The sequence below is a fragment of the Phyllobates terribilis genome, unplaced genomic scaffold, assembly GCF_046119375.1.
Source record: "Phyllobates terribilis strain yellow unplaced genomic scaffold, ASM4611937v1 Scaffold_1__5_contigs__length_1240528914, whole genome shotgun sequence".
In the NCBI taxonomy this organism is placed as follows: Eukaryota; Metazoa; Chordata; class Amphibia; order Anura; family Dendrobatidae; genus Phyllobates; species Phyllobates terribilis.
In genome coordinates, this window is record NW_027362761.1 from 713,784,517 (window position 1) to 713,809,497 (window position 24,981).

The following is a 24,981-nucleotide window of genomic DNA, read 5'->3' on the forward strand; positions in this document are numbered from 1 at the left end:
TCCATTAGGAATCCACTATTCAATAAAAACAGACATTTAAACTGGCGCAGGTCAATAGATCACAATCTAAGCCTTTATTTTCTGCAATTGTAATTTGGGAAGAAATATAACACTTACCAAAACTCTTTCAATCATGTTTTGCCCAAATACAAATTTGTTACAGACGGCTTCTGCTTTGTGCGCTGAATTTTCAAGGCTGTAAAATAACAAAGTGTATATGTGCGCCACACGAGATCTATATATAAAATGAGGAGAATAAACTCCAAAATATACATCCAATGATGCCATCAGGCACACACTTTAGATAGATGACTATTTAATCCATACATTCATTCTCAAGGACCAAGCTAGCAACTGAAATCTACCAATGTATTCGTGGTTGTCCTACTACTGTCCATCAATAGAGGGAATGCTGCCATCCATATGTAGGCATCAAGAGAGCAGAGAAGAAGAGCCAAAGGGAACAATCAAGTTATTAAAACCTTGCTCCTTCAAAAGATATGCAGAACTATAGGCTAAAATATCGTAAGTACACATGCTAGTCGTTACCTCAAAATTTTCGAAGACTTGGATTACGCCAGCCCTGAGCCAACAGCAGCTAGTTGCCACATGCAGCAACTATGTCATCCTCAGCAATGCTGCTAGCTACATATAAGGAGGTTTCAAATTGCACAGCAATGTTTAAGCCATTAATGACCTATGTGCCTACATTTTTTTGTCCAGGTGATCTTATGAGCGCAGTTAGTACACCTGTGAAATTAGCAGCAGGAGTGGGGCTGTATTACACACCAATGCTCCTATTGCAAGCAAAGAACTTTGTCATAGAGAAAAAAATTAAAATCCGTACAGACATCTCCAGAGAAGGGAGAAGAACTGATACTTCAACCTCCTTGAAGAAGGCCTTCACACTGTTCCTAGGTCTAATTAATCCCATATGTTCAGAGGGACTAATTAAAACAAGGTAAATGAGAAAAGAAAGTGAACACTTCAACCTACTTTGAAGCAGTGCCCCCCTGTGGTTACCAGGTAATTACAGCAGAGATTTGCTGGGAAAGAGACAACAAGACATTTGTTTACACAGGGTGGAGAACTGCCTTCCCAGGCACAAGCTTCCCCTCAAAGAATCTTTTGTAGACACTCCGTCTCCGGTATCCAGATAAGAATATTAAGGTTTGCATTGATCGAATAACTATGGGAGATATATTTACAGCGTAGCGAAGGGACGAACAGCACGCATTCACTCAAATCACCTCAAGGTCGCCAGATACCTCCAACTTTATAACAGTCTGATAGAGGGTGTTATCCAGGTCACGTTTGATCGCTAAGTAAAATATGACCTGGTAAGAAATAGGATGACAATATCTACTGCCTGGAACCTCCAGGTGCAAAGATATCCTGTAAGTTGGGGATCTTAAGAAATTCTAACAGACCCAGCAGAACCCACAATCAGCCCCCACATGAGCTCATCAAGGGGAGGTATGCGGGCGTAACCTTGAGCTTATAAAAAGCAGTATTTGGGTTTGGACCATCTGTCAATATGTGGAAGGTACAGCTTGCTGTAGGTGCTTTCAGTTTTCCAATCGGAGTGCCTCCCTCCGCTAACCTCAGAGTCATTCCATGTCAAGTGGACCAGTGGTCCCCACTCGACCTTCTCCGATTTTGCTGAAAATTTATAAGGATGTACATGTATGTTTGAAAAGAGGTTCTGTAAATTTTTAGGGCCAGATCTCAAATACATTGGGCACTGTTGACCTTTCACTGGAGGTTCCACCAAGCCTGCGGCTTCAGCTAAGAGGATTTTGCAAACTTTGGCACATAGCCATTAGAGTTCCATACTGGCTATGATGCTGAAATTTGGCATACTAGCTCAACTTTTGCTGCTAAACACGATAAAATTATTACCGGCTATGACAAAACAATATTTCGGACGCAATTTTGTGTCAAAGTAGCTTGTAAAACGCGTCGCATAAAATTTATGCCAAACTTTGCCCATATATAACACAAGACCAAAAACCAATAGTAACTGGTGCTTTGCCCTGTACACCAAACATCTACATGACTTTGCATTGCTGCAATATCACGGTCAAACCATATGTATTTGTGGAAATATTCACACCCACATATGATGAAAAACTTAAAAAAAAACTAATTTTACCTATTTTTAGGTCAAATTTCTCAAAAAGGGTACCCCTAAAATATATTAATTCTGATATCATTAGAAAGAGCACATTTTTCTCTACAAGGATCATTGTTTTGTTTTTTTTTGGAGTCTCTCAGTTTAAGAAAAGAAAAATGCCACTGAACATGGTGTTATTTATTAATAAGCAATGAATGGTAACTGCACTATTCAAACCCTTGCGTTGGTCCATGGTGGTTATACCACAACCAATTCCCTAAGAATTGGTATTATAATCCTATTAAGAATTGTAATAATGCTGTCTTTTGAGAATTGGCAGCCCCATCGCCTAGGAGCCATGGCCGATAGCCGTGCAAGGCCAGCCGCAGGCGGTCTCTTTATCGCAGGTTCCGAAGCCTGAGGGTGGGTGTCTTTGCCTAGGATCCCAAGCCTAATATTGGGTATCTTTTGTTGGTTCCCAAGCCATAATGTTCAGTCTAAGTGGTCTGGAATTGTTGCTGAATTTGCAACATAATCGGTTCAGAGAAGCTGTATCGTCGGCCCATTGCTGTTGCAGCAGGTGCTGGAATTATTGCAATGATTGACTGCTCGGGAATCCAGCATGTATCATTTCTCACAGGCCAGTGAAAGAAGCTAGCTGGTCCATGAGTATGCATAAAATTTATTAATGCATCATGGTCGTCGACTGAAATTTCAGAAATATTTCCAATCCACCAGTTCCTATCGTAAATGCAGGCAATGTATTGCCCTGGCTGGAGGTTTGCAATTGGCACAAAAGGCATTTCTGATCTGACAGATCTATCTACATGGCAATGAAAGATGATGACACCCTTGAAATGCGAATCTTTTTGTCATCAATTGGCACAATTTTCTTTGTCATTTTGTCATCAATTGGCACAAACTGGTGATTTTCTCTTGTTCCAGCAATTGTATGTCCATCTTTGAACCTTTCCTCTTGAACTACCCGTATTTCGTCAATTTTTTCTTTTGGAACAAAAAAAAAAAAAAAATTTGATTCCATGCAGTTGCTCGTTGCAAAAGTTGAATAAATCCACCGGGGTCAGTATTTGGTTTTCAGTTGGGCGTTGAAGACTGGCACGAGCAGCCAACCTCTTTGCTGTCCCTCCAATCCCATCACAGGGCGACTTTCCATGACTGGTTCCAAAAAAATTCCATTCAGCGCTGATATTGAAATCAACATTGTGGTGGTACAAGTTGAGAAAATTTTTGAAATTTTTGTACTGGGCTGCAGATCCTCGCTGAAGTAGTGGATATGACAAATCCCATAGATGAGAGTCTTGAGATACTCCACAATTACTGTCAAGAAAGTGTGGACTGCAACTGTGTCATGTCGTGAGCAATCACTGATTATGCACAAGCTGATGTTCTGCGCAGCTTCACCATTTAACTCCTTGAAGTAAATGGGTGTACTGTAGCTTGACTATTTTCCCAGTGGAAACCTTGAATGGCATCTTGAACAATAAATGAGTAACTTTCAGCAAAGTCCATAAGGATCACAAGCTCTCCAGGTCTCAGATTTTCCTTCAACGATTTCAAATAGCTACTTTGATGCTTGGCGATGTAGTGATGGCTACAAAGTTTAGAAATTTTCAAAACCAATTCTTCAATGAAATCTTCTATAGTCAGTTGTTTGGTATCAAGCGTGTCTCGATCAGTGTGAATCCATTGTTTGAACTCAATAATATCTTCAGGGTCACAGTTGACAAACACATTGACTAGAAATTCTTTTAAAACTTCAGGACCCGGGCATTTATCACAACGGCCAAGCATACAGTCCTTGGATTCAATTCCACAGACCATTTTGCATATGAGCTCTTCGTAGTCATAATTGATTGGGCATGCTGCAAGCATTAGTTTGACATTTTGGTGAATGGTACACACACAAACGGAATGTGTTCCAACAGATCTAACGGTTACGCACCACTTTGGCCGAAGCTCACAAAACTTGGAAAATCCAATTTCAGGGCCATTCCGATCCCGATAGGCAACAAACATTTCCCTCATATTGCTCAGTAATAGTCGCTTTCGCATCTGCTTTTTTTTCTCCTGCTATTCGCACTGATACATAGTCTTTTTAACCAGGGCATATTCGACTGAATTCATCATCCTCAAAAAATGCCTGCACCTTTTTCTTCACTTCCTCAGAAACTTTCTTGCCACACTTGATTCTAGGTAACGCTAAGATCCCATGTTCACATTTAAGCTTTCGAGCTTGTTTGACCATTCGTTCAGAGACACCGAATTCGTCTGATATAGCCTTAATGGACCAACTTTTAGGTGCCAATGTCAAGATTTGGACCTTTTCTGCCCGACTGGACACCTGCAGCTTTTGCTTCAAATCTGCCAAAAGGTGATTGTAATCCAGACACATTTTGCACTGTGCTGTTTTTGTTTGCTCAATGTCTTTCGGCTCAAGCCTTCCAATTGAAGCAATCTTGCTAGAAAATGCATTTTGTACCTGGCTTATCTTTCTCCTTGCATATCCAAGTGAATCCCACTGGGTTACCCGTGGATATTTCAGAGGAGAGATGCCAATGGATGTTAAGCTTGAATTTAGACTTTCAGGAGAACATTCCATTCCATCTGGATCTGATTCAGAGGAAACTGGATCAGCTGATTTTTTCCTGTTAGCAAATTCTTTTCGACATGATGCACACATCTTCTGGCCAGGCTTCACATCATTTTTTGTAAATTTGTTCAACTGGTCAGCTGCTAAATTGATAGCTCGCAAATTCTTTTTGGTGTTCTGACCTTTCTTCCCAAAAGGATTGCAACACGATTTTTGCAAATGCTCATATTTGGTCAAGAATGAAGCTTCATGGTGTAAACAGATTTGTGAATGTTCGTCAAAATTTAGTTCCACTCGTCGACGCAGCAATTTCTGTTCATCCAATCCAAAGCTTGTAAACAATTTCAACTCATCCTTGCTATGGGTGAATGTCTTAAGGTGGCACTTCGAATTGTTCGCAAGGCCGATAGAGCACTGGGCCGATTCTTCATCAATTTCATTCTCCATCGCTAAAAAATAAATAATATATGCATTAAAATGTAACAATAGTCAATAATTTTTCATAAACAAAAAGGTTTATAGGTTTTTGATTATAATAGACATTGCTAGCAACAATACAACTCTGTAACATGTGATAAGAATCTGAGAATCAAACAAAATCAATGCATTACGCGCATAAATAACACCATGTTCAGTGACATTTTTCTTTTCTTAAACTGAAAAACTCCAAAAAAAAACAAAATGATCCTTGTAGAGAAAAATGTGCTCTTTCTAATGATATCAGAATTAATATATTTTAGGGGTACCCTTTTTGAGAAATTTGACCTAAAAATAGATAAAATTAGTTTTTTTTTTTTTAAGTTTTTCATCATATGTGGGTGTGAATATTTCCACAAATACATATGGTTTGACCGTGATATTGCAGCAATGCAAAGTCATGTAGATGTTTGGTGTACAGGGCAAAGCACCAGATACTATTGGTTTTTGGTCTTGTGTTATATATGGGCAAAGTTTGGCATAAATTTTATGCGACGCGTTTTACAAGCTACTTTGACACAAAATTGCGTCCGAAATATTGTTTTGTCATAGCCGGTAATAATTTTATCAAGTTTAGCAGCAAAAGTTGAGCTAGTATGCCAAATTTCAGCATCATAGCCAGTATAGAACTCTAATGGCTATGTGCCAAAGTTTGCAAAATCCTCTTAGCTGAAGCCGCAGGCTTGGTGGAACCTCCAGTGAAAGGTCAAGAGTGCCCAATGTATTTGAGATCTGGCCCTAAAAATTTACAGAACCTCTTTTCAAACATACATGTACATCCTTATAAATTTTCAATAAAATCGGAGAAGGTCGAGTGGGGACGATTTTTAAAACTGGTCCACTTGATGTGGAATGACCCCTCAGAGACATTTCCATGACATCAAGTTTAGAAGATTTCTTATGTTATTCCTTATTTTATGTAATTGTTTGTATCGTATTGTTTTGTTCCCATTTTGTATCATCTTTGTATATATTTTTTTTTTATAAACACTGCCTACCTTTATGGATTAAATATATAAAATGTAAATCACACTGTTCCTATTGCTCTGTAAATCGCACCCCTGAAGCCATATGCTACCAGTAACGGGTGTACAATCAGCCTGCATAAACTATTGGTGGTGGCAGCTAGTAGTTCTTTGTCTTATTGTGGAGCTGGTAGTGACAGTACAGGGATATATATATAGATATAGATATATTCCATGCATTGGAATCGGAGGTGTATATACCATACGCTCACTGTGAGTTCCCCAACAACTGGCCTATTAGTGGAAGCCGCCGTTGCCTTGTCCATCACTCAATTGCTTAATTGTCCTGATGATTGGAGGCAGCGGTGAGATCTGGGTGATCTCTCCAGTGTCATCTGTGACAAAGCGGTAACAGAGGTGGGATCTGTTTGACCCCCCCCCCCGGTATATCTTTGACAAACTTTAAAGTCTATGCACACCTTTACACTAAATTTATTGAAGCCTAAATGCAGCAGATTCTCCATCCAGATTTTTCAGAAGGAAAATTGATGCATTCTATAGTTACTAGCATTGCGCACGAGATTTTAAGGAATCTCACAAACAATAGACAGGTGCTGCAAATTTGATCTCCACAGCATGCCAATTTATCCTCCAGGTGTCAGTGGACATTTCACCTCTTGAAATGCAAAAAGTGAAATGTGCAGCTTAAAGCAATGAATGCGGAGATACATCTCCTTACAGATTTCACTGTGGCAGTTCTGCTGTGGCTTTACTGCAGCAATATAGCATTTTTTTTCCCCAGTCCGATGAACTCACCTGGAGCTAATGTATTGCAGAAAGTAATTGGTCTGTGCTGGAGCATCTGCACTTTGCGGCCCAGAATTTTCCACATCAAGAGATTCTTTACTCACTATTCCAAGCTGGAATATTATGAACATACATTAAAAAAATAAAACAATTAAACTTTTCCTAAAGTAGTAAAAAGGCCACGGTCAGTATTTTACATCAGTATGTGTAAGCAAAAACCAGGAGTGGAACAATCCGAGGAAAAGTATAATAAAAACACTTCACTACTTCTGCATTTCTGACCAGTTTACAAATTCTGATGTAAAATACTGACTGTGTGAACGTGGCCTAAAAAGGGGGAAAAAAAAAACGTTGGGAAATAGAAATTTGGGGGGTGGGGTGGGGGAGGAGGAGTTTCATCAGAAAAAAAACAAAAAACAAAACTTTACCTTTACTCTGTCACGAAGATTCTGACCGAATACAAAGGTCTGTTGAGAATTCTGATCAACCCTGTCTGAACTCTCAATAGCACCAATATTACTAGTCATTGACTCTGGTTGAGCATCACCAGCCTAAAAGAGGAAAAGATTAAAAAAAACTTAAATCTATACACACATCTTTCTTCTCAGTTAGCCCCTTAGCGTATATTTAAACTGGATGAACATACTTACTATATGGAGTGGGCTCAGGAGCTGAGACCGCCCTATAAGCAGCCTTTTTATATATGGCGACAATAACTTCTCAGATGCCACGGTCTGTGGCTGGGTTTCATAGGGGACCGGTAATTATACAATCTACTACAATACGACAACAAATCACAGATTCAAGTCCCCTAAGACCAAAAATATATTTAAAAAAAACCTACATAAAAATATACAAAAACTCCAGTTTAATTCAACCCCATTTCCCAAAACAAATACTAACATCTTTTTTTTTTTTAACGTTTTGATACTTTACATTACTGCATGCATAATTGTGCAAGCTAATAAAAAATATCCCCCGCCGAAACCAGGGAATAAAAAAAATATATATATTGTAAGATAATATGAACCCCAAAATGGTACAAAATATATCCTGGAGCTTTCTGCAAATAATAAACCTTCATACAAATCAATAGACAGAAAAATAAAAAAATATCTCATGGCTCTCAGAATAAGGTGACTGAAACCAATTCTTTTTTTCCCTTCAGTTCTTTTCTTTTTATTTCAGTACATTTTATAGAAAAATAAAAGTTATTATTAAGTAATTTTCAAAGTAAAGGGAACGTCGGGAAAAACAAAATACTTTCTTTCGACTCCATACCTCAAAACATTATATAGTAAATCCGTGTTATTCAAACCTACAACTCACAGGAATAAAAAGCAAGAAGCCCTCAGATTTGTCATTATAAAATTAAGAAGTTATTCTTGAAACAAAAAGGAAAATTAAAAACAAAACAAAAAAAAAAAAATGCATCTTCAAGGTGTTAAGGGAATCTTCCAAACTCGGAGCCTAGTTTGGGAGCATTCCCAGCCTAGACATTTATGGCATATTCAAAGCCAAACCCATAATAAAAGATTATTTTTCAACCAACCCCGGATACTGTACTATTATGGTAGTAAAATTCACTGTCTGCATACATGTCAAACTCTGGCATGTGGCCTGCAGGGTGGTTTTATTTGGCCCGGAACACCAGAACCGCCACCTCTATGGGGGGCCCATGTATTCGGTATGGAGCCCTATGGGGGGGCCCCCATGTATTCGGTATGGAGCCCTATGGGGGGGCCCCCATGTATTCGGTATGGAGCCCTATGGGGGGGCCCCCATGTATTCGGTATGGAGCCCTATGGGGGGGCCCCCATGTATTCGGTATGGAGCCCTATGGGGGGGCCCCCATGTATTCGGTATGGAGCCCTATGGGGGGGCCCCCATGTATTCGGTATGGAGCCCTATGGGGGGGCCCCCATGTATTCGGTATGGAGCCCTATGGGGGGGCGCCCATGTATTCGGTATGGAGCCCTATGGGGGGGCGCCCATGTATTCGGTATGGAGCCCTATGGGGGGGCGCCCATGTATTCGGTATGGAGCCCTATGGGAGGCCCATGTATTCGGTATGGAGCCCTATGGGAGGCCCATGTATTCGGTATGGAGCCCTATGGGAGGCCCATGTATTCGGTATGGAGCCCTATGGGAGGCCCATGTATTCGGTATGGAGCCCTATGGGAGGCCCATGTATTCGGTATGGAGCCCTATGGGAGGCCCATGTATTCGGTATGGAGCCCTATGGGAGGCCCATGTATTCGGTATGGAGCCCTATGGGAGGCCCATGTATTCGGTATGGAGCCCTATGGGAGGCCCATGTATTCGGTATGGAGCCCTATGGGAGGCCCATGTATTCGGTATGGAGCCCTATGGGAGGCCCATGTATTCGGTATGGAGCCCTATGGGAGGCCCATGTATTCGGTATGGAGCCCTATGGACTTTGCCTACGTTTTTCATTTTGGCCCTCTGTGTGTTTAAGTTTGACATCCCTAGTCTACAAGGAGAAGCACTAGGAATTACATGATCTTGGTAGCTGTGGTCAAATCCTAACTAGTTGAAGGCATTAGTACAGACGACCCACAGTTGCAGGTTTAAAAAGTGGTCATACACGTTAGATAAATGCCCAGAAATCACTAATTTTGGCAGGACTACCCAACCATCTAATGTGTATGGGGGTTTCCTACTCTTCCCCAATAGAAGATGTTGACAAAAAGAAGAGTGTTACACACGCAGGTGGCGTACGTGGTTCGTGGACCCACTGTGCCATGGAGCCGGGTTTACCTAGGAGGGGCGTAGCCAAGTGGCTACCTGGTGTTAGCTGGAGCTCCTGATGGTGGAGTCAGGCTTGAGCTGCAGGTGGCCACCAGGTACCACTCCTAGGCAGTCCCAGATACTGTAGCTGCTGACCCCCTGGGTCAGGTATGCAGACACGGACAGGACTAGGGCTCCGTTCAGACTAATTGGTTCAGGATCCACGGGTAGAACGGTTACTGACAAGGAGTCTCAGACGGGGCTGCTTCAGAGACTGTTAGGACAGTCCAGATACACTGGGTATTAGGATAGGCACAAGTTCAGACACACGGGTCTCGGATACTCATTCAGGGACTGGCTGCAGAGGGACTGAGGTTTAGGCACTAGCCACACCAGGACCATGGGACCTCACAACTCATTAGTAGAACATCACACTACCTAATGATTCAATGTGTTGCTTGGCACCTCCCTATTTTAAACAAGACGCCTCCCAGCTATTGGCTGGGAGCCATCTTGCAGGTGTACTCATACTAAATGCCTCCCAGCAACTGAGTTTCCTACACACCAGGAGACAGGGAGCACGCCTCACAGCCTTGGAGGCGAGTATGCAGACATCCCTGCAGGGAGGGGGAAGGGGAACCATGCAGGGGCATCAGCAATAGTGTTAAAAAGAGTCAATCCTACTGTTCTTAACCCCTTCCCAACATGGCGATTTTCTATTTATGCCCTTTGTTTTTTTTCAACCCCCATCTTCCACGAGCCATAACTTTTTATTTTTCATTTTGACAAGGTAAAACGAATGGTGCCATTCAAACGAATAACATGTGATGTACTGGAAAGCAGGAAAGAAAAATTTCCATATGTGACGAAATTTTAAAAAAAAAAAAAAAACATCCAAGTCAGACATTGCTTTTTAAGTTTTGGTTTTAAGAGTACGCAATAAAACGGCAGCAGCTATGGGGCCTTATTACCTCATCGCCGTTTTAAAACGTCGATCTGGAATAAGGGTATAGTGCCCCCCAGAGTCTGAAAATATCCGGAGTTTAACCCCTTAACAACATCTGACGTACTAATACGTGTCTGTGCCCTGGGACTTAAGAGCCAGACCCGTATTAGTACGTCATGGCGATCGCGCGCGCACACAGGCTGTGCGCGCGCGATCGCCGCCGGGTGTCAGCTGATTGTCACAGCTGACACCCGGTACTATGTGCAGGGAGCGGTCCTGCACCGCTCCCAGCACATTAACCCCCGCGATGCTGCGATCGAAGTCGATCGCAGCATTGCGGGGGCAAGGGGAGGTGATCGCCGATACTCACCTCCTCTTCCGGCTTCACCAGACAGCAGGAAGATTGTTTGGACATGCGCAGTGCATCTCCAAACAATCTTCACACTGTGCACCGCTGACCGCCTGCATGGCATAGGGATGGTGCTCCGTCCCTATGCCATGCAGGCGATCAGAGAAAAAAAAGTGAAAGTCCCAGAGTGGGACAAAGTAATAAAGTGTATAAACTGTCTGAAAGTGAAAAAAAAAAATTTGCAAAAATATAAAAAAAATAATAAACCAAAAATAAAAATATAATGTACTCATCAATAAATATTATAAAAAAAACAAAAAAAACAATAAAAGTACACATATTAGGTATCGCCGCGTCCGGAACAACCTGACCTATAAAACTGTCCCGCTAGTTAACCCCTTAAAAAAAAAAACGAAGCAAAAAACAATGCTTTATCACCATACCGCCAAACAAAAAGTGGAATAACACGCGATCAAAAAGACGCATATAAATAAAAATGGTACCGCTGAAAACGTCATCTCGTCCCGCAAAAAACAAGCTGCCATACAGCTCCATCAGCCGAAGAATAAAAAAGTTATAGCTCTCAGAATAAAGCGATGCTAAAAAATATTTTTTTCTATAAAATAGCTTTTATTGTGTATAAGCGCCAAAACATAGAAAAATGATACAAATGTGGTACCGCTGTAAACGTACTGACCCGAAGAATAAAGCTACCTCATCAATTTTACCACACGCGGAACACAAAAAAAAAAAACAAAAAAAAAAAAACAATTCCTGAATTGTTGGTTTTTGTTTATTCTGCCTCCCAAAAATCGGAATAGAAAGCGATCAAAAAATGTCACGTGCCTGAAAATGGCACCAATAACAACGTCAAGTCATCCCGCAAAAAACGAGCCGTCACATGACTGTATGCCAAAATCTGGAAAAATTATAGCTCTCAAAATATGGCGATGCAAAAACTAGATTTTACAAAAAATGCGTCTTTTAGTGTGTGACAGCTGTCAGTCAAAAAAACCCCATATGATTCTGGCATTGCTGTAATCACACCGACCTGAAGAATAAAGTCGTCTAATCACTTATACCGCACAAGGAACGGCGTCAAAAATAAACTCTTGGGTTAGGATTGGGCTGGGGCTAGGGTTGGGGTTGGGATTTTTTTCAAAAGTAAGAAAAAAAGATGACGATATGGCGACTAGTGTTGAGCGCAAGTGCTTGCTACTTGAGTTTGCATCGGGTGCTCTGGTATGCATTGAGTATCGTGGGTATTTGAGTGACATGCTCGAGTCTCTGCCCCATATGCTTCGCGGCCAAAAAAACTTTACGGGGATTGCCTGCCATGCACGAGCGATCCCCGCATGTTTTTTTTTGGGTGTCTAATAACCGTGAAACATGCGGAGCAGGGACTCGAGCATGTCACTCGAGCACACGCTGTACATGGTGCATACCTGAGTACCCGATGCAAACTCAAGTAGCGAGCACTTGCGCTCAAGAATAATGACAACTTATTCAATATGATGACTTAATGTAAACAAATTCTGTGCAGTACCTCTGGGTTCAAAATGTTCACTATACACCTTAATAAAATCCTTGAGGGGTATAGTTTCCAAAATGGGGACACTTGTGGGGGAGCTCCACTGTTTAGGCACATCACGGGCTCTCCAAACGCGACATGGTGTCCGCTAACAAATTGAATGGAAAATCGGCTCAAATTGTTAGCGGACGCCATGTTAAGTTTGGAGAGCCCCTGTGTGCCCAAACTTTAGAGCTCCCCCACAAGTGACCCCATTTTGGAAACTAGACCCCCCAAGGCACCTATCTAGATTCATAGTGAGCACTTGGAACCCCAGGTGCTTCACAAATTGATTCATAAAAATGAAAAAGTGGTTTTTTTTTCACTTTTTCGAATCAATTTGTGAAGCACCTGGGGGTTCCAAGTGCTCACTATGCATCTAGAAAGGTGCCTTGGGGGGTCTAGTTTCCAAAATGGGGTCACTTGTGGGGGAGCTCCAAAGTTTGGGCACAGAGGGGCTCTCCAAACGCAACGTGGTGTCCGCTAACAATTTGAGCCGATTTTCCATTCAATTTGTTAGCGGATACCATGTTGCATTTGGAGAGTCCCTGTGTGCCCAAACATTGGAGTTCCCCCACAAGTGACCCCATTTTGGAAACTAGACTCCCCAAGGCACCTATCTAGATGCATAGTGAGCACTTGGAACCCCAGGTGCTTCACAAATTGATTCATAAAAATGAAAAAGTGTTTTTTTTTTCACTTTTTCATTTTTACGAATCAATTTGTGAAGCACCTTGGGGTTCCAAGTGCTCACTATGCATCTAGAAAGGTGCCTTGGGGGGTCTAGTTTCCAAAATGGGGTCACTTGTGGGGGAGCTCCAAAGTTTGGGCACACAGGGGCTCTCCAAACACAACTTGGCATCCGCTAATTATTCAAGCAAATTTTACAATCAAAAAGTCAAATGGCGCTCCTTCCCTTCCGAGCCCTGCCGTGCGCCCAAACAGTGTTTTTTCCCCAAATATTGGGTATCTGCGTGCCCAGGGGAAATTGCACAACAAATTTTGGGGTCCGTTTTTTTCTTGTTACCCCTGTGAAAATAAAAAAAATTGGGTCTAAAGTAACATTTTTGTGAAAAAAGTTAAATGTTCATTTTTTTCTTCCACATTCAAAAAATTCCTGTGAAGCACTTGAAGGGTTAATAAAGTTCTTGAATGTGGTTTTGAGCACCTTGAGGAGTGCAGTTTTTAGAATGGTGTCACTTTTGGGTATTTTCTGTCATAAAGACCTCTCAAAGTGACTTCAAATGTGATGTGGTCCCTAAAAAAATGGTTTTGTAAATTTTGTTGGAAAAATGAGAAATCGCTGGTCAACTTTTAACCCTTATAGCTCCCTAACAAAAAAAAATTTTGTTTCCAAAATTGTGCTGATGTAAAGTAGACATGTGGGAAATGTTATTTATTAACTCTTTTGTGTGACATATTTCTCTGATTTCAGGGCTTAAAAATTCAAATTTTGAAAATTGCAAAATTTTAAAAATTTTCGCCAAATTTCCGTTTTTTTCACAAATAAACGCAAGTGATATCGAAGAAATTTTTCCACAATCATGAAGTACAATATGTCACGAAAAAACAATCTCAGAATCAGGGGGATGTGTTGAAGCGTTCCAGAGTAATTACCTCATAAAGTGACAGTGGTCAGAATTGTAAAAATTGGCCTGGTCATTAACGTGCAAACCACCCTCGGGGCTTAAGGGGTTAAACTACCGGGGATTTTAGATTTGTATTTCATCCGTGACACAGTGCAAAAATCACAGAGATGTCTGTTTTTTGCAGACCGGGTGTCTGATAAAAAAAAAAAAAACTTGGCCATGTAAGCAGCCTTATAGGCTATAGATACAAGTATGTAACACTGACATCTGGATGAGGCCTAAGGCATATTGATAGATCAAAGAGGCTCATACTATGTCCTTTGTAGGAGAACACAGCACGTCTTAGAAGAGTGCAGCCCAATGAATGCACAGGGCTATCCCAGAATTTCCCATGGTCACAGCGTTGCATTGCCACTAAGTACAGCACAACTGCTAAGGCCAGTAACTAACTGCAGCTATAATATGCAGCTAAAGAACACAAACGCTGGCAGCTTGTAAATAAAAACCATTGGGGAAAATCTGAGCCAGATTGGGGACCAGAGAGGCAAGAAGCTTTTTAGTTTCCTAACATTGAGGCCGGGGCCACATGGCAACGTGTGTGGCGCTACTATTCACAGCTCTAACTTTGGTGTAAATAAAAAAGGCAAACTGCATTTAGCTTGCATTGAAGTCTACGGCACGTGTGTTGCATGTGATCTGTGACCAGCAGCAGAAAATCCAACACATTAGAAAACATGTGCGGCCCTGTGTTGCGGGTCACAACACGACACCATATTTTACATTCAATATTGCAATGTGTCACATGACATAGGTCACCATGTAGGCCTAACCTAACTGGACTACTCCTTTAGAGGGACTTAAAAAAAACAAAAAACCTACCTTCTCAAAGCTATGCGTTGGGGCAGCTGGACTTGTAGAAATGTTGTTAGTAGATGAACCACATGCTTCAGAGGCCAGACTGATGCCATTAGTTCCACTGCTGATAACTGGGAAAGAGAACATAAACAAGATGGACTCAAACTCTGTTATACAATAAAGCAGTAACTAAAAATTTTGGGCAATATTTACAAAATCCGTGTTACTTACATGGTGTGGAAAAAGACTTGGGCTGTGGTGCCTGTAACACTGCTGGACGTAGCACACTGCGTTGCTGTTCCTTGGGTTTCTGGCTAGGAAGCCCTGAAATGCCAAAATAGGATTTATTGTAACTCATGATTGAAAATCATTCTGATTAATATATATATTAGCAGAAAAATACAAATTGCTATGGTTAAAAATATGTCAGACGGAAAATGTACAGTCTAGAAAATGCGTAATTTCACACAAAAATAACTTTTCTAATGTCTAGCCCACATAAAGGTACATGCACAGGAGTGTGTTCAGGAGACATATGGGTCTCGTATGGAAGAGCTTGTCTGTCATTAAGTATATGTATGTATAGATATATTTTTTACATTTATTTTGATATGGTGCTGTAATGAAATAATCTGTCAGCACAGACCACTAAAGTGATTGCACTTTCCAAATATCGAGGTCTGTGACTGGCTGCAGTAGTCAGATGACGCACTGCCTCACTTGACGCTTCACTGTAGAGGACTACGTTGGCGCTATGTGGTGGAGGGGAGTTGACAGGGGGCGAAAATGCCTTTGTGATTTTATTACAGCCATTCCAAAAAAAATATGCATATTATATACACATATCTACAATGCCTTGAAAAAGTATTCATACCCCAAGAATTTTTCACATTTTTTCATGTTACACCCACAAACTTAAGAGTTTTACTGGGATTTTATGTGATATAAAACACAAAGTAGCAAGTATTTGTATAGTGTAAAGGAAATGATATATGGTTTCCTAATTATTTTAAAAATAGAAATCTGAAAATTTGTGAAGTGCATTTGTATTCAGCCCCCTGTAGTCAGATTCCCCTACATAAAATTGCCTCCAGGAGTCACATAATTAGTAAATTGAGTCCACCTGTGTGTAATTCATTCTCAGTATAACTACAGCTGTTCTGTGAATATCTAAGAGGTTTGTTTGAGAACATTAGGAATCAAACAGCATAATGACAACCAAGGAACACATCAGACAGGTCAGTGATAAAAGTAGTGGAGAAGAATAAATAAAGCAGGGTTAGGTTATAAAAAAAATAAAATAATAATATAGCCCAAGCTCTGAGTATCTTACGATTATAGCAGAACTGCAAACCTACCAAGACATGGCTGTCCACCTAAACTGACATCCCAAGCAAAGAAAGTACTAATTAGAGAATCAGCCAAGAGGCTCATGGTCACTCTGGAGGAGCTGCAGAGATCCACAGCTCAGGTGGGAGACTCTGTCCACATAACTATTCATCGTATACTGCACAAATCTGGCCTTTATGGAGGAGTGGCAAGAAGAAAGCAATTTTTGAATCAAAGTCAAAAGAAGTCCCGTTTGTAAAAAGCCATGTAGGTGACAAAGCTAGCATGTGGAAGAAAGTGCTCTGGTCAGGTGAGACCAAAGTAGAAGTTTTTGGGCTAAGTGTGCAATATGCTGCGTATGTGGTGGAAACCTAAGACTGCAAATCACTCTGAAAACACGATCCTCACCATCAAACATGGTGGTGGCAGCATGATGCTGTGGTGATGCTTCAGGAGGGACAGGGAAACTGGTCAGGGTTGATGGACAGATGGAGCTAATACAGCGCAATCCAGGAGGATAATGACCCCCGAATATATTGCCAGAGCTACAATGGATTGTTTAGATCACAGCATAGTCATGTGTTCGAATTGCACAGTCAAAGCCCAGACCTAAATCCGATTGAGAATTTGTGGCAAGACGTGAAAACTGCTGCTCACAGATGCTCTCCATCCAATCTCACTGAGATATTCTTTGTAAACTAATAGGCAAACATTTCAGCCTCTAGATGTGGAAAGCTGGTAGAGACAAACCCAAAGGAATTGCAGTGAAAGGTGGTCCTACAAAAAGTATTGATTCAGGGGAGCTGAATACAAATGCATGTCACAATTTTCAAATTTATATTTTAAAATATTTAGAAAACCATGTATCATTTCCTTTACACTTCACAAATGCTTGGTACTTTGCATTGGTATGTCACATAAAATCCAAATAAAAAACATGTAGTTTGTGGGTGTAACGTAAAGATAAAATGTGGAAAAGTTCAAGGGGTCTTTAAAAAGGTGTCTACAAACCTTAGATAGCTGTCAGCCAAATGCTCATTTGGTCAAAAGCCATCTCTCCAGACTCCCCCATACACATGAATGCTTGACCCAAGAGTTCATGGGTTTTCATTGAGAAAAGGGCTCATCTTCTAATAGAAGAAAAGGATTGGGGAATTCCAATGAGAATTTCCCGTCACCTGTTGGGGGACAGTAGGGAGGTGCCCGATATGCAGTACATGTTCCGCCAATCTAAATCAGGATGCTACATATTAGAAGAAAAGTCAGTGTATCTTAATCTACAGGCTCATGCACACTGTATACGTCAGTAAATTTCTGTGAGTAAAAAGTTCAATAGGATGCTACGTGCAGGCAAAGTTTTATTTATTTCAGTATAAATCAAGAAATATCAGTTCACACAAAATTTGAACTGACTGCAAAATGTTGTATACTGGTTAAACACATTACCGTATTTTTCGGACTATAAGATGCACTTTTTTCCTCCAAAATTTTGGAGGAAAGTGGGGGGTGCGTCTTATAGTTCGAATACTATATTACTGTATGGCCGCATGGTGGTGGGTGTGGGGGAGCGGCAGCAGCCGCCTGCTGCAGCCTAGCTGTGCCCGCTACTAAAGAAAATGAATATTCCCATGGGTGTGGAGAGCAATGAATATTCATTTCTCTTAATAGCCGGCACACTGGAGCCGCAGCGTGGCTCCTGCTGCCGCTCTGCGGTCAGTGTGCCCGCTATTAAAGCTCATGAATATTCGCTACAATCCACTCCCATGGGTTGTAGTGAATATCCATGGTCTTTAATAGCAGGCACACTGACCGCAGAGCGGCAGCAGGAGAAGCGCTGAGGTACAGTGTGCCGGCTATTGAACAGACGGAATGGTCACTGCTCCCCACGCACAGAGTCCCGGCCTGGGGAGCAGTGACTATTCCAGCACAGCGTCTTACACTGTGTGAGGGCACATGGCAGGGACGCCAAGCGCGGCTCACACAGTGAGTGTCTGCAGCAGAGCGGGACAGCGCTGGAGGAGAGAGGAGGCGAGTATGAGTGTTTATATTTTTTTTTGTAGGCAGCGTGATGGGGGCTCAGAGGGGTGTCATGCATACACTAGGATGGGGGCTCAGAGGGGTGCCATGCATACCAGGATGGGATGGGGGCTACTTATACCAGGAAGGAGGGGCCATACATACCAGGATGGAGGATATTAACAGAATTGGGGGACATTACCCCAATACCAATGTCAGCAGCAGACCCCTTCCCCCATAACAGGGCATCATGACCACATTTTTTGCTTAATTTTTTTTCTCCCTATTTTCCTCCTTTAAAACCTAGGTGCGTCTTATGGTCCGAAAAATACGGTATATCAAAGGGGACCCTTCCAAAACAGGCAAACACACCAACATACAGAGAGAAAAAAAAAACACATCAGTACCTGCACTGGGAGCCTGTCCATGAATAAGAGTAGGGGGTTTAAGTCTGAAGACACTGTTTTTTTCCTCTAAAAAGACAGTTACAAGCAGTTAACAACACTGTATTTTCTTAGATATTAAAATCTAAATCAAGAGAAGAGAGAAAGCAAATGATCAGCAATCAAAGTGAACATAACATTAACATGTACTTTGCGACCACTACACTTTCAGTATACATCACACAGAGCTCTGACTGAAACTGCAACCACACAATTACTGCAGGGTCTGAGAGAATGGAACGGATGCTGTATTCAGGATCTGTGACAGGACACATATTGCTCAGTCGGTAATATAAGTGTGAGATGGCCCCTGCGAGGATTGTTTACCAACCTGCAAAAATGCAGGTATGGAGTACCGCCGGACGCGGGGGCCCATTACACTGTGCGGAGCGCCGCCGGACGCGGGGGCCCATTACACTGTGCGGAGCGCCGCCGGACGCGGGGGCCCATTACACTGTGCGGAGCGCCGCCGGACGCGGGGGCCCATTACACTGTGCGGAGCGCCGCCGGACGCGGGGGCCCATTACACTGTGCGGAGCGCCGCCGGACGCGGGGGCCCATTACACTGTGCGGAGCGCCGCCGGACGCGGGGGCCCATTACACTGTGCGGAGCGCCGCCGGACGCGGGGGCCCATTACACTGTGCGGAGCGCCGCCGGACGCGGGGGCCCATTACACTGTGCGGAGCGCCGCCATAAGCGGAGGCCCATTACACTGTGCGGAGCACCGCCATAAGCGGAGGCCCATTACACTGTGCGGAGCACCGCCATAAGCGGAGGCCCATTACACTGTGCGGAGCACCGCCATAAGCGGAGGCCCATTACACTGTATGGAGGACTATGTACGGCCCATTATACTGTATGGAGGACTATGTGGGGCCCATCATACTGTGTGGGTATCACAGTTAGGGGATCATACTGTGTTGAGGTCACCATACTTTGTTGGGGGGGGGGGGGGGGTGGTACAGTAGGTTCATCACACCATATGTGGAGGGTACTGCATGTGGAGGAATTCACTGTGGGGTGTGTATCATATTGTGTGTGTGGAGAAGGGGGGGCACTTTGTTTTGGCATCATACTTTATTATCTGTATTATTTAATTCAAGTCTTTTTATCCATTGTGATTACATATTTAAATTAGGCCATTGGGCCATATGCTTTTTACTGCTCTTACATAACTTATTATATTATTCCAGTAGGCCCCATTTGTGATTATGTGCTTATTTGATTCTAAGATCTATTAATGAAAATGTAATTTGCTCGTGACAACCCCTTTCAGCTTGTTTCCATATGAGAAGGTTCATCGTAATATTTGATCAGGAAAAACCGTCCTCAATTGTAGACATTTAGTATATAATCAAGGTTGGTGCACAACTTTGTCCACGTTTTTTTTTTTTATTTTGACCCTCAGTGTATTTGAGTTTGACATCCCTGCCCTAGTGCGTTTCATGATCTAAGCTATTCATAAAATATCAGTCTGATAGATGAAGGTTCCACACTTATGTCAAAAACTTTGCCCATTTTGGGCTGCATGGAGGAAGGTTGGACATGTGCGACTATCCATTCACTTCTATTAGAGTTTTTAAAACCGCTAAGAAGCAGTTTTTTTTAACCCCTAAAATGATTGAAAAGAGGTGCACCCAGGTCTTCTTTCCCAGTACAGCAAAGATGGACCCTCTTCTCAACATAGTAGGAGGTCCTATTTCTGGGATTGAGACTTTCTGGGCCTCAGATTTGGACACTGGTGAAAACCGATCACTACATGTGGAGCATGTGTTTGTTAAGTCGGTAAGTGTCATTGTTAGGGTGCTTTCACGCTCGTTCAGGCACCCGTTCACTGGCCACGGTGAGGCATATTGCCTCCAGTAGGTGTACACTCTCAAAAATGATGCACGGCAGAGAATACGTTCGCTCTGTCAACACCATTATAGTCTATGGCGTAGTCGCTACATACGTCCGCATACCTTGTTGCGGGAGGTTCAGATCTAAGCCCCCAACAGGAGCCCTTGAACAGGTGCTTAAATACATTGTGAAAGCACCATTAGAGAGAACATAACTTCGAGAACAAAGGCGAGACAACAAAGACCAGAGCCAGAGTGTAAAGTTGCTGACCAAGGAGAACAAATTCTGTATCTTAGCAAGATAATGACTGTTTTCCAAAAAGATGACAGCACCTGCAAGGTGAACAATTCATACAGCCTACCCAACCAAAAAGACTAGTCACATTTAGGACTACGGTAGCTTTTCTCATATGCCGTTTACCTGGTTCAGAATCAGAGTTTCCGGTGGAAGGCTGACAAAAGCTGGATGGCATAAAGACATTGTTCTTCGTCACTACAACACAAATTTCACAAGTCATAAAATAAAGTCAGGCAATTAGTTAGTAGACAATGTTATTCACGCTACTAAAATGATTTAAAATTATTTAAAATGGCAATATCAAAAAGGACATTAGATTATGGCTCCCTTTAAGCTAAAATCTTACTTTACTATAGTTAGAAAAGTGGAGGGCACCACCTAAATAGTATCCAATGGTGCTCAACCCGTCACATACAGAAACACCATTGTTCAATAATACAAAGAAAAAAGTAGTATGTGTAGACCGGGATCACCAAAATGTGTAAATTCAAATAATTTTATTGTACAATTAACTAGACAAACATTCCAAAGCTAAAAACAGTTAACAAGCACAACGCTTGGGCATAATAACCCGTAACATAAGGTTGTATTGGCTAAACCTCAAAAAGTCACCAGTAGAAATGGCTTAAACACCCATATTTAATACAGCATGGTACATCCTACCAATGTTAAACATGAATAGTAAAATAGCAGATGATACTCACACTGCTAGACTTATTAATGCTGTAGGCACTATCCACCAAAGATGGCTGTGGGATCACCCATCAAAGATGCACAAATGGAATCACAAAGATCACAAAGTGAAAGTACTAGCCATAGGTGACCGTGTATAGATAAATACACAATAGAGGTGTAAAAGGAAATGGTGATTTCTTCCCCTGATGAAGCCAACCTAGTAATGGCGATACGTGTGGGGTTGGGGGTCCTTTTATATCACTAGCACATGTTTATCCCTTTGATGGGTGTTCCCACAGCATTAATAAGTCTAGCAGTGTGAGTATCATCTGCTATTTTACTATTCATGTTTAACATTGGTAGGATGTACCATGCTGTATTAAATATGGGTGTTTAAGCCATTTCTACTGGTGACTTTTTGAGGTTTAGCCAATATAACATTATGTTGCAGATTGTTATTATGCCCAAGCGTTGTGCTTTTTAACTGTTTTTAGCTTTGGAATGTTTATCTAGTTAATTGTACAATAAAATTATTTGAATTCATACATTTTGGTGATCCTTGTCTGTCTACACATACTTTTTTCTTTGTATTATTTGAAAATCTTACTTTACCAGTAACTCAATACAGGCAGCCTGAATCACAGGCAGCCCGAATCAGCCTTGCTGCATGATCACTGCAAAGTATGTTCTTCTCTGAAACACTGCAGTGTTTCAGATAAAACAGTTTAAAAGTGACTGTCAGCACAGAATGACTGTTCAAATCAAGTCCTGCCGCACGGTACATCATGGAGGGGCCAATCATTTACATACACCTTCCCACTTGCTTGTTTTCCCTCAATCTCCACCCCCTTCGATTGACAGCTCTGGCTTAATAGAGCCAAAGAAGGGTTGGGATATATGGAAACCAAGCTGGTGGGAAGGTGCAGTTAAATGATTGGCCCCGCCGTTAAGCACCAAGCGTCTGTACCTGGCTTGAAGAGTCATTCTGTGCTGACAGAGTCCGGATCCAGCCCGAAACTATAGGGAGAGACGAGACTATTCAGGAGCCACACCACCATCTGGTGGTGATTGAAAGATTTCTCTTTATGTACACACAAGAGAGACATGCCAATACACTGGAGTGGCGAGGGGAGAAGCTGGCCAGGGGCTGCATTGGACTGGTCTCATCTCTCCCTATAGTCCGCAACAGGCTCTCCAAACTATGTTTTCAGAGAAAAACATACCCGTCTGCAATCGCACAATCAGACTCGGATTCATTCTGCCAGTGATTTCGGCAGCATGAATAGACTGTCAGGCTCCCTTTAAAGAGGATGTCCCTCTGCTTAAAGCTCCAGTAATCAGCTTATATTGTCAGGAAAAATCAGTCAACCATGTAATACTTCACTGAGAGGAGTCAGATACAATCAAGAGAGATGAGCTTTCTAGAGGCTATCCACACCAACTAATAAAATTGCGGTGGCAATCTGAACCTCAACATTATAATAATCATATATCCTTATAAACGAGTGTGACACATGTAAATGACGTAAATGTGCAGAATGTTACTCTTAGAAAAGCTATGGATCCTAGGTCAATCTCTTCAAATGTTAAACTACGGTACGTCTTTTTAAAAGGGAATCTGTCATGTCAGTAATTTCTAGCCTCCTAAAGCTGTCTATATGGGCATGATTATCATCTGCAAATATGTCCTTTGGTTGATGGGGCGTTTGTTTCTCTAGATGAGTGGTCCCACTCAGCATGTTATCATTCCCCTGTGGACATAAGATGATTTGCAAGAACCGAAGACATCACCAGCTCTCTGCAAATCTCGCACATGCGCAAGGCTTTCTACACCCATGTCATTGCGCCTCCGAAGCCGGAGGTACGATATGGTTTCTTAAGGGGGAGATATTGCCCGTATTGACCGATGATAGGATCAGCGTTCTTTTACATGATGCAATCATCAGGTGTTATTGAAACTATCGATTGTAACCCCCTTCTCCATAGTATCAGCAGGACATCTTTTTAATGTCCTGCCGACGAACAACGTTTTTTTGATCTGTGTAAAAGATATGAAGCACGACAAATGAGCACATTATCCACTAGTCAAAAAAATGCTAAATTACTCAAGGCAAGAAATCATTTTGTCAATTTTCACCTGATGTAAAAAGCCCCGTTTGTCTTCTGGTGGACAATGTGCTAATAAGATACTGATTCTAATTGCCCATGAAATGCTGTTCTGATGAATCATGGGCCTGATAGCATAGCACAGAGGAAAGCAGGGTGGAAACTAAAATTAAACGGAGGCCACATTACATGTACAGTACGCGTGAAAAACCTTCTGAGTGCAACAGACAATCAGTTGGGTACAGCAATGGAAAGTTGTGTTTTAGTTGGGGGTATAGTGTGTAATTTATCCCTTAAAAATCCATGCCAACAAAGTACTTTATGAACAGCCATTTGTTTATGCGCCATGAAAATTTGTTAATAGTGATCTCCCAGGTGCCATTACTGCACCTGGGAGATCAGCGGCAGGCGCATTATTAATAGTGACTGCAGCATTTAAGTGATTAGACACATGACCACTGGATCCGGATGAGAAAGAGCTCTTAGCACTTCCTATACTGTTTAGCGCTGTGCATGTAGCAATATGGGAGGCAGAGACTGTAAAACTCTTCTGCCTTCACTCGTGAAGCGGCTATACCAGGCAGTGATGTTTTAAAACGTCACTGTAGAGTAGAGTGCAGACTGCCTGGATGTTTTAAGTCTATGGGCGGCCTGGAAATAGTTAAAGTGAGTCTGTCAGCACAAAATGATTGTTCAACCCAAAAACAAGCACTCAGTTGCCACGGGTGTGTCAGAGGTGACAGACAGTCGCCCTGTAGTGGTTTACAGGAGATCTCAAAGTTTGGTAATGCAGACAGCTGCCTAGATAGTAGGCTGTGTTTAGGAACCAGCAACTACCTCCGTTTAGTCTGGGTGTATACATACCTGGTGTGTCTAGATGGGCGTCGCCGGTAATACTCATTTCTACTTGGAACTTAGCTGAAGAAGCATCATGTCCTCTCTGGAGTTTTGAGGCTGTGTGCTAAAGCTAAGTTGTTATTCCCCTGTATTGTATTCCCCTTTTGTCTTTAGGAGTGCTAGCGGAGGTTCACTAGTGCTCATCTCCTTCCACCCCCAGCTATAGCCTTAAGCCAGGGATAGTAGGGCAAGGCACGTTATCGGCGACAGCTGCGGAGGCTGTATAGGGGTGTTAGGGGGAGACAGGGTGAAGCTAGTCCAGATTAGGAGGTCACCTCTTCCCCCTTTCCCTAGTGTCTGGGCTCCCTTTCCCCTCTGTGTTGCACTCACACCTGGCGTGAC

The 24,981-nt window shown here is 42.2% G+C and overlaps 1 protein-coding gene across 1 annotated transcript in view; it reads right to left on the bottom strand.

The window, feature by feature from the left end:
- Positions 1-24,981, bottom strand: part of LOC141274024 (ran-binding protein 3-like) — a 74,624-nt gene that overhangs the window by 20,492 nt on the left and 29,151 nt on the right. Inside the window, exons 5-11 of the mRNA XM_073686268.1 lie at positions 21,085-21,156; positions 18,789-18,854; positions 15,268-15,360; positions 15,061-15,167; positions 7,405-7,527; positions 6,986-7,089; positions 118-196 (exon numbers count right to left, since the gene is read on the bottom strand). Coding sequence (XP_073542369.1) covers positions 118-196; positions 6,986-7,089; positions 7,405-7,527; positions 15,061-15,167; positions 15,268-15,360; positions 18,789-18,854; positions 21,085-21,156 — 644 coding nt within the window. The remainder of the gene's footprint in view (positions 1-117; positions 197-6,985; positions 7,090-7,404; positions 7,528-15,060; positions 15,168-15,267; positions 15,361-18,788; positions 18,855-21,084; positions 21,157-24,981) is intronic.